At 28.1% G+C, this 18,722-nt stretch overlaps 2 protein-coding genes across 4 annotated transcripts in view; one reads left to right on the forward strand and one right to left on the reverse strand.

Annotated features, from left to right (window-relative positions):
• The window catches only part of LOC113552345 (RYamide receptor-like), an 86,810-nt gene extending 81,807 nt beyond the window's left edge, over positions 1-5,003 (forward strand). For both annotated transcript variants that reach the window (XM_026955198.1, XM_026955197.1), the window contains one exon: positions 4,194-5,003. In XM_026955198.1, coding sequence (XP_026810999.1) covers positions 4,194-4,574 — 381 coding nt within the window. In that variant the 3' untranslated portion in view covers positions 4,575-5,003. The remainder of the gene's footprint in view (positions 1-4,193) is intronic.
• Positions 5,004-9,018: 4,015 nt separating this feature from the next.
• On the reverse strand, positions 9,019-16,638 carry LOC113553404 (RYamide receptor-like). Of its 2 annotated transcripts, none has more exons than XM_026956719.1 (6): positions 16,502-16,638; positions 14,179-14,454; positions 12,983-13,150; positions 11,845-12,054; positions 11,708-11,776; positions 9,019-9,899 (listed from the first exon to the last, which is right to left on the reverse strand). In XM_026956719.1, the coding sequence occupies exons 1-6, from the start codon at positions 16,502-16,504 to the stop codon at positions 9,645-9,647; spliced, it is 981 nt and encodes a 326-aa protein (XP_026812520.1). In that variant the 5' UTR covers positions 16,505-16,638; the 3' UTR covers positions 9,019-9,644. The 2 variants fall into 2 exon arrangements, with proteins under 2 accessions (XP_026812520.1, XP_026812521.1); XM_026956720.1 differs by having other exon boundaries at positions 9,756-10,024.
• Between the last annotated feature and the right edge of the window lie 2,084 nt (positions 16,639-18,722).

Below are 18,722 nucleotides of genomic sequence, written 5' to 3' on the forward strand. Positions count from 1 at the left end.
CAATGAAGATTAATAGTTTAGTTTATATTTTATTTTACGTATTTTAACGTATAATAAATCGAATTTAACAATATTATTACCCGTTTATTATTCCCTAGGAGCATGAATATATTATATTATTTTCTTCGATGATTGTAAAACGTTTTAAGAATGTAATATCCTTATCGTAACAAACTTAAGAAATAGTAGTTGTTAGAGTCTAAATACTTGGTACAATAAGCTTATCAATTTTACAAGGTATTTCATGACAATAGCCAATAAATTAATATGTTTTACAACTACATGATAACTTAGAGCTTTGAATAGTTTTGGAGTAAATGAGAAACGTCTACAACAAGATAACTACACTACAGTGTTAATCATTCTTTATTTAGTGTTAAAACTTTTGCTTAAATTAATTTCTTTAGATACTTTATGGCAAATTAATATGATGTGAGTTCTATCACAATAATTTAATTTTGTTCGATATCAACTTTGGTATTAAATAATGTAAATTTTTTACAAAGTATTTATTTTTTCACATGTACGTATACTAAATACTAATATTGTCATTTTTTGAGATAATCAGTTCGTTCTAGCCTTTTGCGTATTTCATTTGAATAAGTATTTGATACAATATCGTTTACACGCAAAACTATTAAAATTCGAGTAGTAAGATAATTATAATAAACTATTTGATCAAACAATTTTAATTTGTATCTGATTTTAAATATTATTTGCTTATAATGCTTTATAATGTTTATCATCGAATTTGAGTTTGAGTGACCTGCCAATATGAATAATTGATATTGAATATGTATTGTGTTTATGATATTATTGGCTTAAATAGAATACAAATTTCAAGTTTGGAAAGACTCACTAATAATCAAACACCAACAAATTTTTCGTAAAAACTAACAATTAATGCGTCTACAAAACGTAGCATCAGTTGTTTCGGATATAATATAATAATATACCTATTACCTTTATGCATTTATTTGAAAAAGTAAGTTTTGGTTTGTTTGAGGTAATACAAACGTAATATAATCAATATAATATGTATTAACTGTATAATCAAATTATCATAATCTCGTGTTTAAAAACAACATTAAATAAACTAAGTCTCGACTAACCAAGTCTATCTACAAGTTGCTAAACGCGTTTCTTTCGTTTTAAACGTTCATCTCACAGTGGGTATACTAATTTTTCGATAATGGATTTTATAGCATTCTTCTTTTTATTACATCTTGCGCATAATAATCACATATACAATACGTACAACTTTTATGATTCGATTACTTCGCGACTCCTCCCGCATATTATTTCCCATTATATCAATTCGGCATTGTATTATGCTCGACGCATCTCTTCCGTTATTATCTCGTATTCAAAACCCTGTAAATCTAATTTATCCACTACAATAACCCTCCCCAACCATTAATCCTCTTTCAATCGTCGTTTGCTCGGCTTTAAGACCACGCACATAAATATTTCGGTTCCCGAGTTACGATTTCAAACCGGCAACCACGTTTTACCTTACTATATCCACCGTCGCGGACACTTAACCAGCTGCGCACACGCCCATACGATATTTTTACTATACACTCACCAAACTTACTAAAATATAGGTAATCTTGTTTGCTTTACATAGACGCAAAAAGAGTGAAAGTAGATTCAGTGAAGTGAAGTACGGAAACATTTTACGTTTAAATCTGTAAATGACGCTGAAATATTAGAACACTATTGTATATTATAGACGTGTTAACACTTGAACCAGTGACTCCAGCAGAAGACGTATAATTTTTTTTCGCGTTAACTTCTTTTCCTACATTTTGGAAGTAATATATTTATATATATATACACCCGTGATATGGAAACAGTCGTGTTGAATCTCTTCCTGAAATCTTCTAAACTACTTTCTAGACTGTAAAATAATAATAATCAACTAAACCTAGTACTTAAACCAACGATATGAAATCTGGTTTAAAATGTAATGAAACTTATACCTTTTTACAACATTTTATAGTTGATATATCCTTCCCCTTCGCGTTTATAATCAATATAATATTGTATGGTCGTGCAACTAACATCCTTTTATTATATTATTATATTTATCATTGAATTTAATTTATTTAATCGTTAAAGATAAAGTCAAATAATATATTGAAAATTTAGACTTAAAGTGTCATTTTTGTTACCTATTATAGATCTCAGTTTTTAGTCATAATATCTTCATGTAAAATTATACAGATTATTTAAAAACCATTCTCGTTTTTACCGAATTGCGTCCCGAAATAAAAAAAATTGATAAGTGGGTACATGAATTACGTACAGCTTTATTTAAAGGACCACATGAATTACGTTAGGCAATTCTTGTGCAGCTCAACTTATAACGTCAAAATAAACAATTTACTAAGTATCATATACTAATATTTCCTTGCAAAGGCTTACAGTATCTGTTTGTTATCGATATTCATGGTATTCCAAATAATTACAGGACTCCTAGCAATTTTTTATACCAATAGGCGCACCAAAAACACCAACAGTCCTCCCAAGTGAATTTTTTTTTTGGAAGCAATTTTTTTCTTAGTTTCCACAAAATTATCACAGTGACAATAATATATAGCTACAAACATTTTTATTTTAAAAATTACATTATAATTATACGATTTTCCATCGTGTAAATTATGTAAGTAACTATAACCATTTTCTTTAGAAAAAACTGAGAAATATTTTACATAATTGACAATAAGTCGATAACTATTATAGGTTATGTCAAAACAGTAAACACAAAATATTGATACAATACTTATTATAATTGTTAATTTGTTTTATAAATATAGAGTTATTTAAGTAGGATTTTATAATGCTAGTATTACACTATACCGTCAATCGTATAACGTCCTATCGACCATATATAGCTATGGATAATATTATCCGTGTTTGATAGACGAGACTATAAAAAAGTATTAATGTGTCTAATACACGCCTACATTATAAAAACCAGTAATCATTAATGGGGGAGCCATTTCAGCTTAAAAATAAAGCCATTAAATGTTTAAGCAGACCAAATTATTACATTAACAAATCAATGAAATAACGGTGAAGTGAATTGTTCATAAAGATAAGACGACGTTCTTTTGTACATTCTAGCCTATTTCTAGAAGTCTCACAAACACCCTACACTCTTAAAAATACTTAAAGATAGTTTTTTTGTCAAAAAATCATCAACAGGTGGCCGCGAAACCCTATAAAAAAAAAATTGAATTTTTAACGTTTTTATATGCATATATTAATTTGGCAACACACTTGTGTATTGTATATTAAGTCTCGAAATTCAAAACTTATTCTTTCGATCTTAATCTAATTCGTGTTATGTAATACTAATTAATAAGAATAAGAATAAATAAATATTTATTAATTTTTATGATTTAAAATACTAGTATGATTATTTTATAGAATTATTTACTTCAACTATAAATAACCATTTCTATACTAATAATTCATAAATGTCAAGTTTTTGACATTTTTAACATAGATAATATGTTTGTTGGATTTATACAACTTATTTTTCTGACTGTAACCGATTTAAGATTTTGCGTAATACATTATTATTTATTGAAATCTGTTATTAATGTATTATAGCGACTGAATACCCACCCATCATATTAAATCCATCATAAATAAATATAAATATTCTTGTTAACGATCTAATATTATTAATCTAAAATCTACTCGCTACCAATGTACAGTTTATGGTTTATACCCATAAACACATCTATTATTGCTCAGTTTTTCTTGCAGAAAAAATATTATATCTAATAGGATTTTACTACTTTTATTTCATTTCTATTTTTTCTACCTATTGAAAGCTTCTTAAAGAATCGTAATCCAGTTGTATCAGATAGTTGTCACTTGTCATACTATTTTAATGCGTTTTTTCTTTTGTAATTTTTAAGGTAAAAACATTTTTTATGAAAAAAATAAACTAATACTATGACGACACATAGATATAACGATAGCAATAATATACGATTACCGTGTAGTAATAAACTGCCGTATACCAACGTGGCCATACTGTATCGTCGCCAATGTAGCCCGTCCTCAGCCATAAACGATAATTATAATTATAAGCCGATAAAGCATGTGATCTAAGCGATAAATTAATCATCATTGCGTGCGTGTGCGTGTGTGTGTGTGTGTGTGTAATACAGATTCTGTGGGATCACGAACCCTCGCTGAGCACGTGGAGCAGCCTGCCGTACGTCTGGTTCCTGTTCCACTGGCTGGCCATGTCGCACACGTGCTACAACCCGCTGATCTACTGCTGGATGAACACCCGGTACCGGACCGGGTTCGCGGCCGTGCTGCGCAACGTGCCCGGGTTCGGCCGGTGCTTGGGCGGCTACTTGCGGGCCACACAACACCAGTCGCACCACTACAACAGCCACAACGATCCCAGTCAAGCGGACGGCCTGCACCGGATCAACACGACGTCGTCGTTCGTGTCGGTCAAGTCACGGCTCAAGTCGTTCAACGGACGACCCGCGGCGTACGGCCGAAGCCGTCAGAATTGGCACGAGGAAAGGCTCTGAGCACCGGAACCGTTCATGCGACATCGTCGACGACGGCCGGACATCGGGAAAAACGCCGTTGTCGCTGCGCGGTTTTGTCGGCGGGCAATCGACAAACATAAACCGCACACTTCATGTATTTTGAACCGTTTCGTTCAGCATACACTAGGCGACACTCGGCAATCATACAGGTGTATGGAGGGAGGGGATGTGCAGGAAATAACCACAGTTAGAGATACCCCTCTCCCCCTAAAACAGTGATTTGTTTATCATTTTATACATTTTCAAATCGCTGTTTTTCTAGAACACTAACTATAAATGTGTCTGCAAAAGTATAAAATAAATGCTCATTAATTCCCAGTTTATTTATAATAAAACCCTAGAAATAAAACAATTTTAGCTTATTTTAACTTAAACAAGTCCATCCAAAATTAAATTTTAATATAAACATAATTCCTATCATACATTTGGTTAATTAAAATTACAAAAAGATAAATTTAACTGTTTTTATAGGAAATTAATGAAAATCTCCGTTTTTTATTATTTTATTATTCAAACGTTTAAAATACAAATTAAATATTTCAAAAATAGTAATATGAATTTAAAATACTGACGTTGACAAAATGAAATCACATTTAAATATAGATGGGTACTCGTGAACCATTCGTTTTTATTTTTCAAAAGTTCAACTTCTTTGAATAATACCGGAAGAGGGCAATCGTACCCTCCATACCACCAAAATTCCGCCTGTAGTTCATTTTACACAGCAATATTCTGCACACTTTTAGTTAAATAAAAACTTAAAATCAATTATACTAGCTTTAACGTACAGACCATATATTATCAGATAACATCACATTATAATAATCGCATATGAAATCAGTTGCGGTTAGTAATAGATTAGTTTATTGTATTCATGTGTGTATCGATAAATAATATTAAGTACATAAAACTTGTTTTATTCAACATAAAACATGTTTTTCCGTATTTTTTAAAAGTATCGTTTTATTTTTTTTTAAGCCAGGCACAATAACTGTAGTAAATTGATCGTGTTGTGAGGTTTTTATTTATTTCAATAATCATATAAATTTGAAATAATATATTTTATATTTTAAAAATATATCAATTTTTCCAAATTATAAATTAACTATAAAATCTGTAATTTTTGAATACAACAACCTAAATAAAAAAGTTTGCAGTGTTAACCTACTAAAAGTGTGCTGGTTTTGTACTGTATTTTATCTAAAGTGTGTGATTTTTGGATTCATTAGTTGTTACTTGTTATTTCTATAATGATCATTATTTTTCTTGTTAATGTGAAACGCATCTTTTCGTTAGACATGCATTTTGTAATGTTATTTTTCTCATACAAATCAAAGAGTATCGGTCATATGCCATCTATATAAGTTGTATTGTGCAATGGTCAAATTGGTTCAAAACAAATTGGGCAAGGTTATTTTAAAATTTAACTATACACATCGCGTTACTCCTTTTTTCAAAAAGAATGTATAATACTATTATATAGTTTTGTATACTTTCATGAAAACATAAAAATCATTCGTATATTATTTTAATAGGTAGTTGAAAATTACGATTTTATTTAAAGTGATATTTTGAAAAATGTATAACATACGGAGGAATTAAAAACCACTTCGACCACTGTACAAAATAAAATTACATTGTAAATTATTATTTTTTTTTTTTTTTTTACTTAAACTTACACTTCAAAACACCCAAACCCATTTTATCAAAGGATCTTTTACAAAGGATAACAAATAAGGACAATTTGCTAGTCTATATAATTATTATATAAGCTACGTTAAATTAATTAAGCATATTGTACATTATATGCATCGCACATATTCCTCGTGATGCCACGTGAGTTTTATGCTGTGTAATTTAATGGAATGTATATACTTTTAAAGTTACATAACATATTGATGAACAATTCTGTTTGAATGTGTATAATAACAATAATAAATACAGTTGAAATACAATTATTATAAAACATGACTATTTAAAAAATTGTCTCCAATATAAACATTTTCCCGTATCCCGCACTTTTGTAGTTTCGACAATTTCTTCCACTAACTACCTCGAATCTACCACGTATCTGTCGTCTATGGAAGTATAGGAAGTAGGTAAGTTTTATGTACTAAGGGTACTATGATGTGTGTCAATGACCGCTGCCACTCAAAAATCAATTATTTGTAAACTATAATCATATTATTTAAGTTTTTACTGTTTATTTAAATTTTTAATGGAAAATAATTAAATAAAAGGAAATGAATTAAACTTGAATGCCTTAAGTGTGATGTTGTTTTAAAAGAAACTATCGTGCTATTAATGGACGTCAACAACATTGTGGAAAACAACTTGTAGTAAAGCATTTTGTAATGCCGAAAAAGCCATTCAAAGCTATAAAATCTCTACTCAGAGAATATTCATCAACTGTAAGTACTTATTTATTAAAGTAATATTTAATTTTTTATTATAAATAAATGTACATAAATATACATACACTTATAGATTTTAAAAACTTCATAGAGTTACGTAGAAATTATTAGTTTTATTTTTTTGCTATCATTTTAACAAATTTCATACTAAATTGATAAATATATGATAATACAAATATCTATTATACTTATTAGTTTTTAGACAAAACGAACAAAATATAAATTTTATTTACAGCAAAAAATTATTTTAGAATTACATTCATCATTATTACTCCAGTTATTAATTATTTTCGAGTCTGTAATATTTTGGTATAACAACCACCCCTCCCCATTTTATTTTTCTTGTACCGGCCCTGATTCAATTGAAGGTCATTTGATCTTAAAAAAAATACCCAATACTATTTATTTGTACATCAAATAATTTAGAACATAATAGGTAATACAAAACTAATAAACAACCTATACCTACAACAATTTTACATATTATAGAAACAACGTTATTAAGTACTTTTGTTTGGATCTGTATTAGCGATTGTGAATTTTTACTACTATACCTATAATAGTTTTTATCCAGATCTGATTTAGATCATCAGTCTTTGACCATGGATAAATTGTATTCTTATTATAGAACATCTTATTTGTTTTTATGTTTTTAATATCTGAAATAAAAGTTTTGCATTTCATTAATTATTTGAAAATATATGAGCGATATATTTTATGATTTATTAAAATGATATAATTGTATGTAGCTATGTAAGCATGAACAATGAAAATTTGTGAAAGGATTTAGTGTTGTCTCATTTGTATATGTAAAACATGTGATATTTATTGATTCTTCAATTATAATCTAAGTATTTACCTACCGACTGAAATGTGTGAATAACTTATTAAAAAAAAAAACTAACCAAATTTTCTTTAATCTAATGAATGTAATTTTTGACATTATACAACTGTAGAATGATAAATATAAAAAAAAAATTAAATAAAAATATATCATATCTACGAGTTCGTCTTCAGCGTGGAGTTCGGTAGGAATGTGTGTTTAACGGTTTTACACGGATAAGCGATGACAGTAACACAGACCAAGTGAATAATTTTATGATCATATTTTTAATCTAAATAAAAGCGTTTCCGACCAAATATTGTACTAAACTTTTCTTGTAAACGTTGACGTCTTGCCAACTGCGCTGGAGTATTAATATTTATGATCGATGAAATCTCGAGACTGAACTGTGCTAAAAAATTATTGTCTATAATCGATAAGGTCTAAAATCCACTGAGATAGAGCGATAAGAGTACACCTACAATAATATACTTCACATTAAGTGAAAAGTGTCATCTAAATTAATAAGATATTAGTCATTGACTAGGGGAGTACAAAGGTAAGACGATAGAATAAAGAATTATTATTATTATTGTTTTTATTGTTATTGTTGTTGTTGTTACTATAGGTGTAACACGTAGCATCGTCTCAAACAGCGCTAAAGTGCATAACCATTTTTTTATTATATTTTTATTTACAAAACAAAATACTATGTAGTATAATATATCTATACCACTACTATAGAACACTGAATAATATACCTATTCAGTATTCATTTAATCAGCAATTTTACTACTTACTGGTATGGTAACCATGGTAGCCAGTATATGCTAGTAACATAACAGATTATATTATAATCCTCAGTACTTATAGATACCAAATATTATAATATGTTGTATATATAGTCCAAAGATTTATTTTGCATTCGCTTAATTCGGTATAATATGGCCTTGGATAGGCAGGGATGCCAAATGACAGCCGTATACTCGAACAGAGAGAAAGTAATAATATTATATGCCTAGCAGGCAAATCAAATCACGCCATTAAATACTATACCGTTCTATTTTATATTGACAAAATAAATAATATAATAAAACATAGGTAGCTGCAAATCAAAAGCATGCCGCCAAACAATACTATTTATTGTGTTACATTAAAATATTAAAAATATGCTAAATTAACAAAATCTATATATTAAAACAAAATAAAAAAAAAAAAAAACAATACTATGAAAGGAATCGTATCAACAATTAGAGCGCTTAAAAAAGTACCCGACAACAATATTGGCACTCGCGTCATACCCATCAGGGTAACTAGGCGTATGCGAATAAACCAATTAAGTGTCGATAATGTGGTTCACGTATTAATTCAATTTTACAGTACAACTCGGCTACATTTAATGATTATTATATCAATAAAAACTACGATCTTACAAAGCTGCAGGAGCAGTAGCTCGGGTAAGTCTTAAACACTTTTTTAAACAATTATTTACATCTCGTATTCTATTCATTATACATATAATATTATAGAACAATATAAAAAAATTTAAAAAAAAAAAAAAACATAGTACAGTACAAGTGGATTTCGTTGTTTTGAGCGTTGTTGCAGATACAAATTTGTATATTATATACACATAAATTATGTACGACACACTCATCGTCTTATAATGTATATTATGATATAATATGATGATATCGTTTTCACCGAACATAGTTTCGAGGTTTTCGGAAAACGTGCGACATCATACGATATTGGCAGGTAGTATAATATTATCTGATAAAAATCAAAGACGCAGACGCGCGCCCGAAACGGTCACACCGAAACGACGGACGGGACTCGCAGCCGTCCGGCCACGGGCAGCTCGTCGTCGTGCCGCCGCGCCCGCGTGTACCCCAGTCCCGGCACGTTGCGCAGCGCCGACACGAAACCGGCCCGGTATCGGGTGTTCATGCAGAAGTAGATCAACGGGTTGTAACACGTGTGCGATATGGCCAGCCAGTGGAACGCGAACCACACGTACGGCTGGTTGCTCCACGCGCGCAGCGACATCCCGTACGCCCTCAGCACCTGCGACATTGTGCGGAGCACGGGGTACCAATAATGATAATACGTATAATAGTGTGGTTGCCTGCCGGGAGTTTACGAATCGCTTCCCGTCCTTGTTTAATTTGCTTTTCAATTTAAATCTGAATCTAACAATAATGTTATGCAGTGAGAACGTCGTAATACGTTTAAAAAAAAAAAAAAAAAATACAGAAGTCGTCGTCTGCGGGAGTGTACTCGATGGCCGTACGAGGAGGTGACGGTGTACTGGTGTGGTGACTGGGTATTATTGAGAACGAGAGAAGAAAACACAACCACAAGTTAAAAATTTGTTTTGGACACGGTCGTGGCGGAATTCGGTCTTTCGCGGGGGAAAGATGCCAAACAACCACTCCACATCCGAAGAGGAAATAACGTAAATAAAAAAACAACTAAGTGTATACACACTATGGTTTCCCCCTACAATGATCCCCGCCGAGTGGTTTATATTATTCAAAAGTATAAATGGTGCAGGTAAAGAAATTTCACCCGAGTTAGTTGTTAAGTTAATTCAACGTTTAGAACGCTATTTAAGCTATAAGTCAATAAACTAATAATTTACAAAAAAATTTTCAGTCCAGTGTTGATTTTTTTTTTTTATCATTACTCTAATAAATATATATTTTATGTTAACTCGTTCATTAATGTACAAGAGATATAAATTAATTAAATTAACAATTTATTTATTAAATTAAATAAACAATGACAAATCTTCACAAACAATCTTAAACAGTGTATTTTATTTTAGATGTTTTGTTTAAATCACTTTAACCATTTATTACCAACGGAAGGCAACTAGTACTAGACCTTTTTATTTGCGATAAGACTTTAGGATTTATCAAGAACCAAATAATTTTAATAGTCGAGATGCAATTCGTAAAAAAAATGATTGACCTTTGAGACCATAGTTTAGATATGTAATTAATACGGTGGGTATGGTACTATTATAATTAATATACCAAAAAACGTTTACGGTAAAATATCGATCTAACTTTTTTAAACAATCTACTATGATTTATGATGGCTAAAATATAGACACCGCCAATTGACGAAGTTTATTCGGCGACGAAAATCGCTCGAAAGTATGTATATTAATTATATTTTAACTAAACGCAAATGGCGCATAGTTGGATACAGAAAATCTATCAAGAAATCAAATAAGCACTTTTATATGTTTATACAGTGTAGGTATATACGATATAAAAATATTAAAAAGTCAAAAAAAAATACAAATACTATTGTTCAACACTACGCGTAAAAAAATTATCCTCCAAACTTTAATATATTATATCTTAGACATGTTAAAACTTTACATTGATAATGATCATTTTTCAATTAATTTAAAATTACTTAGTAGATAGCGTTGTCATAATATATTGCATGTCATTTGCATGATGATTTACTGAAGAAAAATTATTTACTTGTCTATATTAATTAATAGTTTTATTTATATATATTTGACTTAAATTTATTTAAAACATTTGTTTAATTAAATATTTTTTTTTAATTTATACAAGACTTACATCATTAATTTGTATTTAATAAAATTGATGTAGAGACCGTTAGATTATTAGACCGTATCACATAAAATATTCCTCGGAGGATTAAAATATGAATAAAACACTACCTACTTGAATTAACTTTTACATAATCACATGTTTGTTATAAATTAAGTTTCATAATTAATTGTTTTAATTTTAAAGTTTATACATATATATATAAATAGTTAAAATGATGTAAGAGTTTGTAAACTTATTGTTTTCAATAAAAGTAATAAAATAATAAGCACTTACCAAAAGGATATCATATGGCAGCCAACAAACGATGAATGCTATAACCACTGTTGCCATCATTTTTATCATCTACAAAAATCGAAAACAAAATGTTGACATATTCGTATTTTTCGATCGTAATATTTGTAAAGTGTTACTTTTCTTATTGACTTGGCCATTTTAATATCTCTGGAGTTTTGTGCCTCGCCGGGAGGTAGCTTACCCCACACGACAATCCCGATGTGAATATTAGTAAACAATAAAACAGCAAATGGGATACAGCATTGCAGTACAAATAATGCTGCATTAAAGAATCGCCGAAAATATTCACTCGACCACTTGTCAGTGCAAAAGTAAATGTCAAACTTCTAACAAGTAATAAAACCAACTACAGTAAGGTAATTATTGTAAAAATGTATTAGGTACATAAAAATATAAAACTGGTACTTGTATGCTATCACAACATAATATTAAAGACATGTATTTGAGTTAAAGCTTATGTAAAAACTTGTGTAAAAAATAAACATAAGACATTTTTTTTAAATTTAATTTTAAATAATTATTTCAAAGTTATATTCGTACACAAATAATGTAAGTAGAAAAAGAATATTTTTTTTAATTTAATATTGAAAATTATTAATTACTTTTCAGAATTCACAATATGGATTGGTTTTCTAACAGTCATCATTTCTTAAGACCTTTACGTCATTTATTTTTGATTGAACTGTAAATTTCATAACAGTAAAATAGTTAAATTTTACAATTTCAAAAAGTACAATAGTGACTTTGAATTAAAGTTTTGTACTTGTGCGGTATTGAATATTAACATATTTATAATCATTATAACCTAAGTTTTGTTATAAATAATAAATTATCAAAATACGCATTACTTTTAATTTATTAAGTTTATATTTATTACTTTATAGCTACTTAAAGCTTATTCAGTATTTTTAGCTTTAAGTATATTTTTGTTTTTATTTACAGTATAATTTAATTTATTTAATATTCGTATTTTTGTTGATTTTCATTTCATTATATCAACTATGTTTTTATATTGTACGTTAGAAACCAATTAACAGCATTAAAACAAAAAATCAAATCAATTAAGTTCTTATTGTGTTAAAAATGTTTAAAAAAAATTACAGGTATCCTTGAAGATTGAAATATTAAATATTATTTTTAATATTAATTTGAACAAATTAAAACTGATATTATAGAATAATTGCAATCATATTTATATTCTAGAAAAAAGAAAATGTAATGAATGAACAAAAAATAGTTTAAAATATAAATTACCTGATCCAACGAAGTAGCAAGTAAAAAAGGAAGCGATGTAATGACAGACATTGTCCAAACTAATGCTATTATGTACTTAGCCTGGTGTTTTCTAGTTCTTTGTTTCAATGGCCACATAATTGCTATATACCTGTTGACGCTGATGGCTACCAATGTATATGCACTGACCTGTACGAAACACGATAGTATAATTCATTATGTTCATTATGTTTATTCAAAATCTTATGATAGTATGAATATGATAATTATTTACTACATTTTAATATACCAATATGCATTATAACATTTTATATTGGTCTATTATTGTATTTCTGTATTTAAACTTTTCAATATTTTCGTAAACAATCCAATTATTTATATTTTTATTTGTTTACTTGGTTTTGAAAACAATATTTTACACTTACGCAATTGCTTATATTATAAAACTATAATTTCGGCGTATTGAAAATGTTGACAATAGCGTACAAATAAAAAAAAATAAAATTATTAATATTAAGAGTGCTATTAAAAAAAAAAAAAAAAAAAACGATTCAAACGTCGGTATTCTATTACAGATATTAAATGCATGCATTTTAAAATGTTTCCCAACGCAGTTATGTGCCTATTTTGTAAATACAATGCGCCGCATTAGTACTCGGTACCTACGCATAAAATTAATATGACAAGAATACACAGTTAAAAATCTCTAGATGATGCTACACGTGTTACTTTTACACATTTATAATATGACAATTTCGAGCTGAAGGAGATATGGCATGAATTTCATATTAAAATATTAAATCATAGTTGATATAATTAATATTTGTTGCTATAATTAAACTAAGCTCATAATAATTAGATAATCATAGTACTGTTTATGTCCTAACAAATACAATTATATCAAAATAAACTATAGTGTTCTTCAAACTACTAATATACTAACTATTTATAAAACTAAATAAAAACATGAAATAACATTATTATTTTTTTTTACAAAATTACACACATTTTTCTACTATTCAATAAAATCACCTACTTTTATGTTATATTATTGACATAGTTAATGGATATTTAGCTATTATATGTTTATATCATTAAGCATTGTATAGTTTGTTTGATTCTGTATTTCTTCATAAAAAAATATAAATATATCCCCGATTAAACGCTTGAAAATATGATACCTATATTTACCTCTCCCCATCGCAAATGTGACTTACCATCACGGCAACGATTTTGCCGAAGGTAAAGGTTTGGCACAAATAGTTTTCGAGCGGCCAATACTGCAATAAGAATGAGGCGACGAACGGGAACGGAACGCAAAACAGAGTCATGACCAGATCACCGAAGGCCATATTCACGATAAACATGTTGGTAGCCGATTGCATTTGCGTTGAGGACAAGACCACATAGCATACCAGACCGTTGCCGACCAACGATACGACGAACACAGCAGTATACATGAGGTAGACGGCCGTCTGGAACCCGATCAAAATCTATAAAATAGTACAAAAACCGATTTAAACTTGTTTGATATCGATCAGTTTAACCAATACTAGTATTTACAATCAATGGTTTAACCTTTTCATGATTACTTACATTATATTTTCGCTTAGTGCATCTAGACTCTAGAGCAGTGTTTCTTAAAATGTGCTCTACAGAACTCTAGGGTTCAGTGAAACTCGAGTGCTTTTTTTCAAAATATTCAAAAAAAATATACTTTGAAAAAATCTCACTAAAGATCAGAAGTGGCAGCTGGGACAAAGTCATAGCATGCACATTTATAAAATATTATATTTTTAATTTTGACTTTTATCGCCATGGTTTTGTGTACCCTCCTTTTTTTAAAATTATTTTCATAGGGTTTCTGCATTAAAAAATATAAATCGGTGTTCCGTGATCTCAAAAAGTTTAAGTAACACTGATCTAGAATAAATTATTTTTTTACAAAAATATAATCAGCGATGTGCTCAAAGTTATGACGGAAATATCTGTCCTTATTTTGTTTCTATCGAAATTGGCCAACAGATAGAAGCACATATTTGGTTATAACCAAGTTTATTGGTAAAACAATTCCGACTAGTATGAACACTATAATTTGAATAAAATCAATGAGTATAAATAACGTAAATTTCTATACGTGGGTTGAACCTTAATGTTGAATCTTCCGTTTGTAAGGTTGCTAACCTTTCCGTTCGGACAGAAAGATCAAAAAAGTTTTTTAAACCATCCTTAGTAAACAAACTATCGTACAAAATGTATAGAAAGATATAAATTAGGTTGGTACTCAAACTTCTAGTTACAATAACAACCCAAAACAATTAATTAACTTTATTTGTATGAGAAATTATGTTTTAAGTAAGTATACTTACGAAATAGTATTGTAGTAATAACAATTAAAATTTAATTATTTTAATAGAAACTTTATGTCACCATAATAGATGTAGCATAAATCGAATAGTGTTTTAATAATATAATACTGTAAAACACCAGTTGTTTAAGTTGTATAACCTAACTTTTCCTAGAAAACAATGAACCAAATAGCGGTGAACCCTCGCTAATTGTTTATGTTCCAATACTCAACACTACTCATCTAAATTTTTAATGCTTATAAATAATAACTATAAGAGGCGGATTTGAATGCGAAATGCATTCGTTTTTGGGAAGTCCCGGTTAATGCTTTTCAAATACAAAATCTGTTCCATACAACAGTTTTGACGTTTATAAAGTATTTATTGATGCACTTAGATAATTTTATTAATTTTTAGAATATATTTAAACATATGAATTTTTAAATAAAACCTGATTGGTAATTCAAAATGCAAACTCAAGAAAAATTATCTGACAATTTATCATTTGTTGATCGCTATAATTATGACTATATCATTGTTCAATTCAATATTCGCAAATTGACGATTAAAAACTTAATTATGAATTTTGGTATAATTAGATTGAATAATTCAGCCTTGATGAATGCCTTCGTGATGTTTTACACCAGTCAACGTTATAAAAACTATCGATGGCGCATTCTTTAAAATGTTCATATTGTTTTGGTTTTTTTTTTTGAAATAAAATAAAATTTATACAATTATAAAAAAAAATGTATAAATGATTTGGGATATTATTTAAAAACATTATTTTTAATTTATATTGAACAGCATCTATAATTTTATAACAATAATAATATTATCAGTGGTAGTTTTCTACAAAAATTTCATCTACCACCAACAAATTCCTAATACAAATTCCTATAGTAAATTGTTGTTGCCATAAACTCAATAATACATATATTTATATCATATTAACTTATGTCTTAAATCAAAATAAATTAGAATATCATGTATTTGTATGCTTTACTTCTCACTGTACGATATGCTTTACATACGATTTCTAAATTTAATTTCAATTTGTACTACTATAATAATATTTTATATATTTACACTGCAAATTATTTAAATTTAATTGAAATTGAACTTAATATTATATTGTATTACATAAGACCTTTCAGTGAAAAAAAATGTATAATATTTTATGATTACTTACCATTCTGAAAAGAACAATCGTCGTAGAGAAACAACAAACTCACATGTATAATGATACACTCGGACGCCAGACACCGATCAAATTTATTGCGGCTACTAACGGAATGATTTTGTAATAATTATTATGTAATATTTGCGCTAGCGGATCAGTGAATAGTGTGTGTAAACGGATAACGAGAGAGAAAACTATTATTTAAATTTCCACTAATTATTATTAATGATAACAATGTAGCACATTATTTATTACTTTATCATAATCTCTTGATACTTATTGATTGCCCGTAACCGTATAGACTAGTGACATCAATCTCATTCATGTCTACGATATTATACGCATTATATTCTACTACATAGTCATGACCGATGTGTATTATTTATGCCAAACCGAACGATATCATACGTTTTCATTCCAAACTTAAATCTTATATTATTATTCTGAATCGAATAAGGCCTTTTTCCGATTGTTCGCATTCCAATACATCAGCAAGATATAGTAGCATTTTTGTATGCAATGTAAGTAATTTTTCTTTTATTTATTAAAACACGGAATTCATTAAGATCTATTGTTCGTTCACTATTTGCTTTAAAAGTTGCCAACTATCCTGTAAGTATTATTCACAATATTAACAGCACATGGTTTTAATAAGTATACTATCATACCATTTATTTATTTTTAAACTTAATAAACATAATCGTATAGTACCATAGTTCTCTAAATATCCCCACTTTTTACCACTATTATCAATGAGTACAATTTTTTTTTTTAATAGATAGGTCAAATATGCGAATAATAAAAAAAATTAATTTCACAATATAATTATCGCTTATTAAATAAATTAATTTATTCCTATTTTAATGTACACCAATTATAAAAAAAAGTTAAGATAAAATACTTGAATTAATTACAATAAACCTACGATTTATTTTTATTTGAATCCCTAACACTATTTTGTTAACTACAAATAAAAACAATTATTATAATTGCTGTATTTAATATTATAATAATTATTGTTATTATGTTGGAACCATTACGTATTTGACAACAATGTAATTTCGTCGATAAAACCGGAAATATGTATAGATAATTTTATAACAATTATACATAACGCCGAGTTGATGATTAATTATCAACTGACCTTCTTATTTCTCGAAAATGAACAATAATTAAATAATTAATAAATATATCTGCGTACTGTAAATTGTTCACAATTTAAGATTATCAAATTACTCAAGTTGGTTATATTTTTGGTGCCCCTAAGAGTTCTATCATTGCGGATGATGGAGACACGTCCAAATAGCTCTAATGATCATCAGTTTAATAATTATTACCAAACACCAATTATAGATTATACCTATACCTAACCCTTACTTATTACTGACTAGAACCTTCATATGATTTCGCAAAATCGTTTATTTTAAAATTTCATAATTTTTAAATAAAGTGTACCAGTTTGAAAATGTTTGTCAACACATTTTAGAGCAGAATAATTGAAAAAATCTTCAACTTTATGCGTGGGTTCTGGTAAACAATTAGTATAGTTGGTAATTTGGATAGTTAAAATTATAATATTTTCGGAATAAATTAAAAATGGAATAGATTGTCAAAAAGCTTGTAAATTAAATACAAGATTTTTTTTATAAATAATTTTATTACTTCAATTATAATAAAAACTATTTACAATACATATTGTATTAATTTATTTATTTATTTATAACCTCTTATAAGATTACCGAGCGTCTAGGCCTCACTAAGAAGACTCGTATAGTCATATAGAGACCCATAATCCATAACAACATTTTTTATAAAAGTTTTAAGTTTGAGTTTTAATAAAATTATAAAACTATTTGATTTTAATAATTATTATTTTAGAATGTAATGCAAAATTCATTATACGGTTTTTTTTAGAAATTTAAAAAAAATAGTTAGAAAAAAAAATATATAAGCGTTTGAAATTAAAATTTTAACATTTAATATTTAAACATGTATAATAATGACTTCTCCGCAATAGATTTTTATTATTTTGTTGTAATTTAGAAAATATTAATCGTAAATTCTTAAAAATGTCAATTACACTAAAATTATAAATAAATTACTTATGCCTTCAGATATATTAAGTCCATTCCTAGCAAGTATTGATCAATTAAAAAAGTTAACAATATTTTCAATTTTATTTCAAAGTTGTCCAACTTTAATATAATCTTAACTCTAAAGCATTTTGTTT

The sequence above is a fragment of the Rhopalosiphum maidis genome, chromosome 2 (genome assembly GCF_003676215.2).
Source record: "Rhopalosiphum maidis isolate BTI-1 chromosome 2, ASM367621v3, whole genome shotgun sequence".
NCBI lineage: Eukaryota > Metazoa > Arthropoda > Insecta > Hemiptera > Aphididae > Rhopalosiphum > Rhopalosiphum maidis.

Excerpts from the sequence above, each read along its gene's own strand:
- LOC113553404 (XM_026956719.1), bottom strand. Across the intron at positions 12,055-12,982 it reads TTGCTACTTCGTTGGATCAG|AAGTTTGACATTTACTTTTG; the intron begins GTAATTTATATT and ends ATTACTTGTTAG. Across the intron at positions 11,777-11,844 it reads TGGCCAAGTCAATAAGAAAA|ATGATAAAAATGATGGCAAC; the intron begins GTAACACTTTAC and ends CGATTTTTGTAG.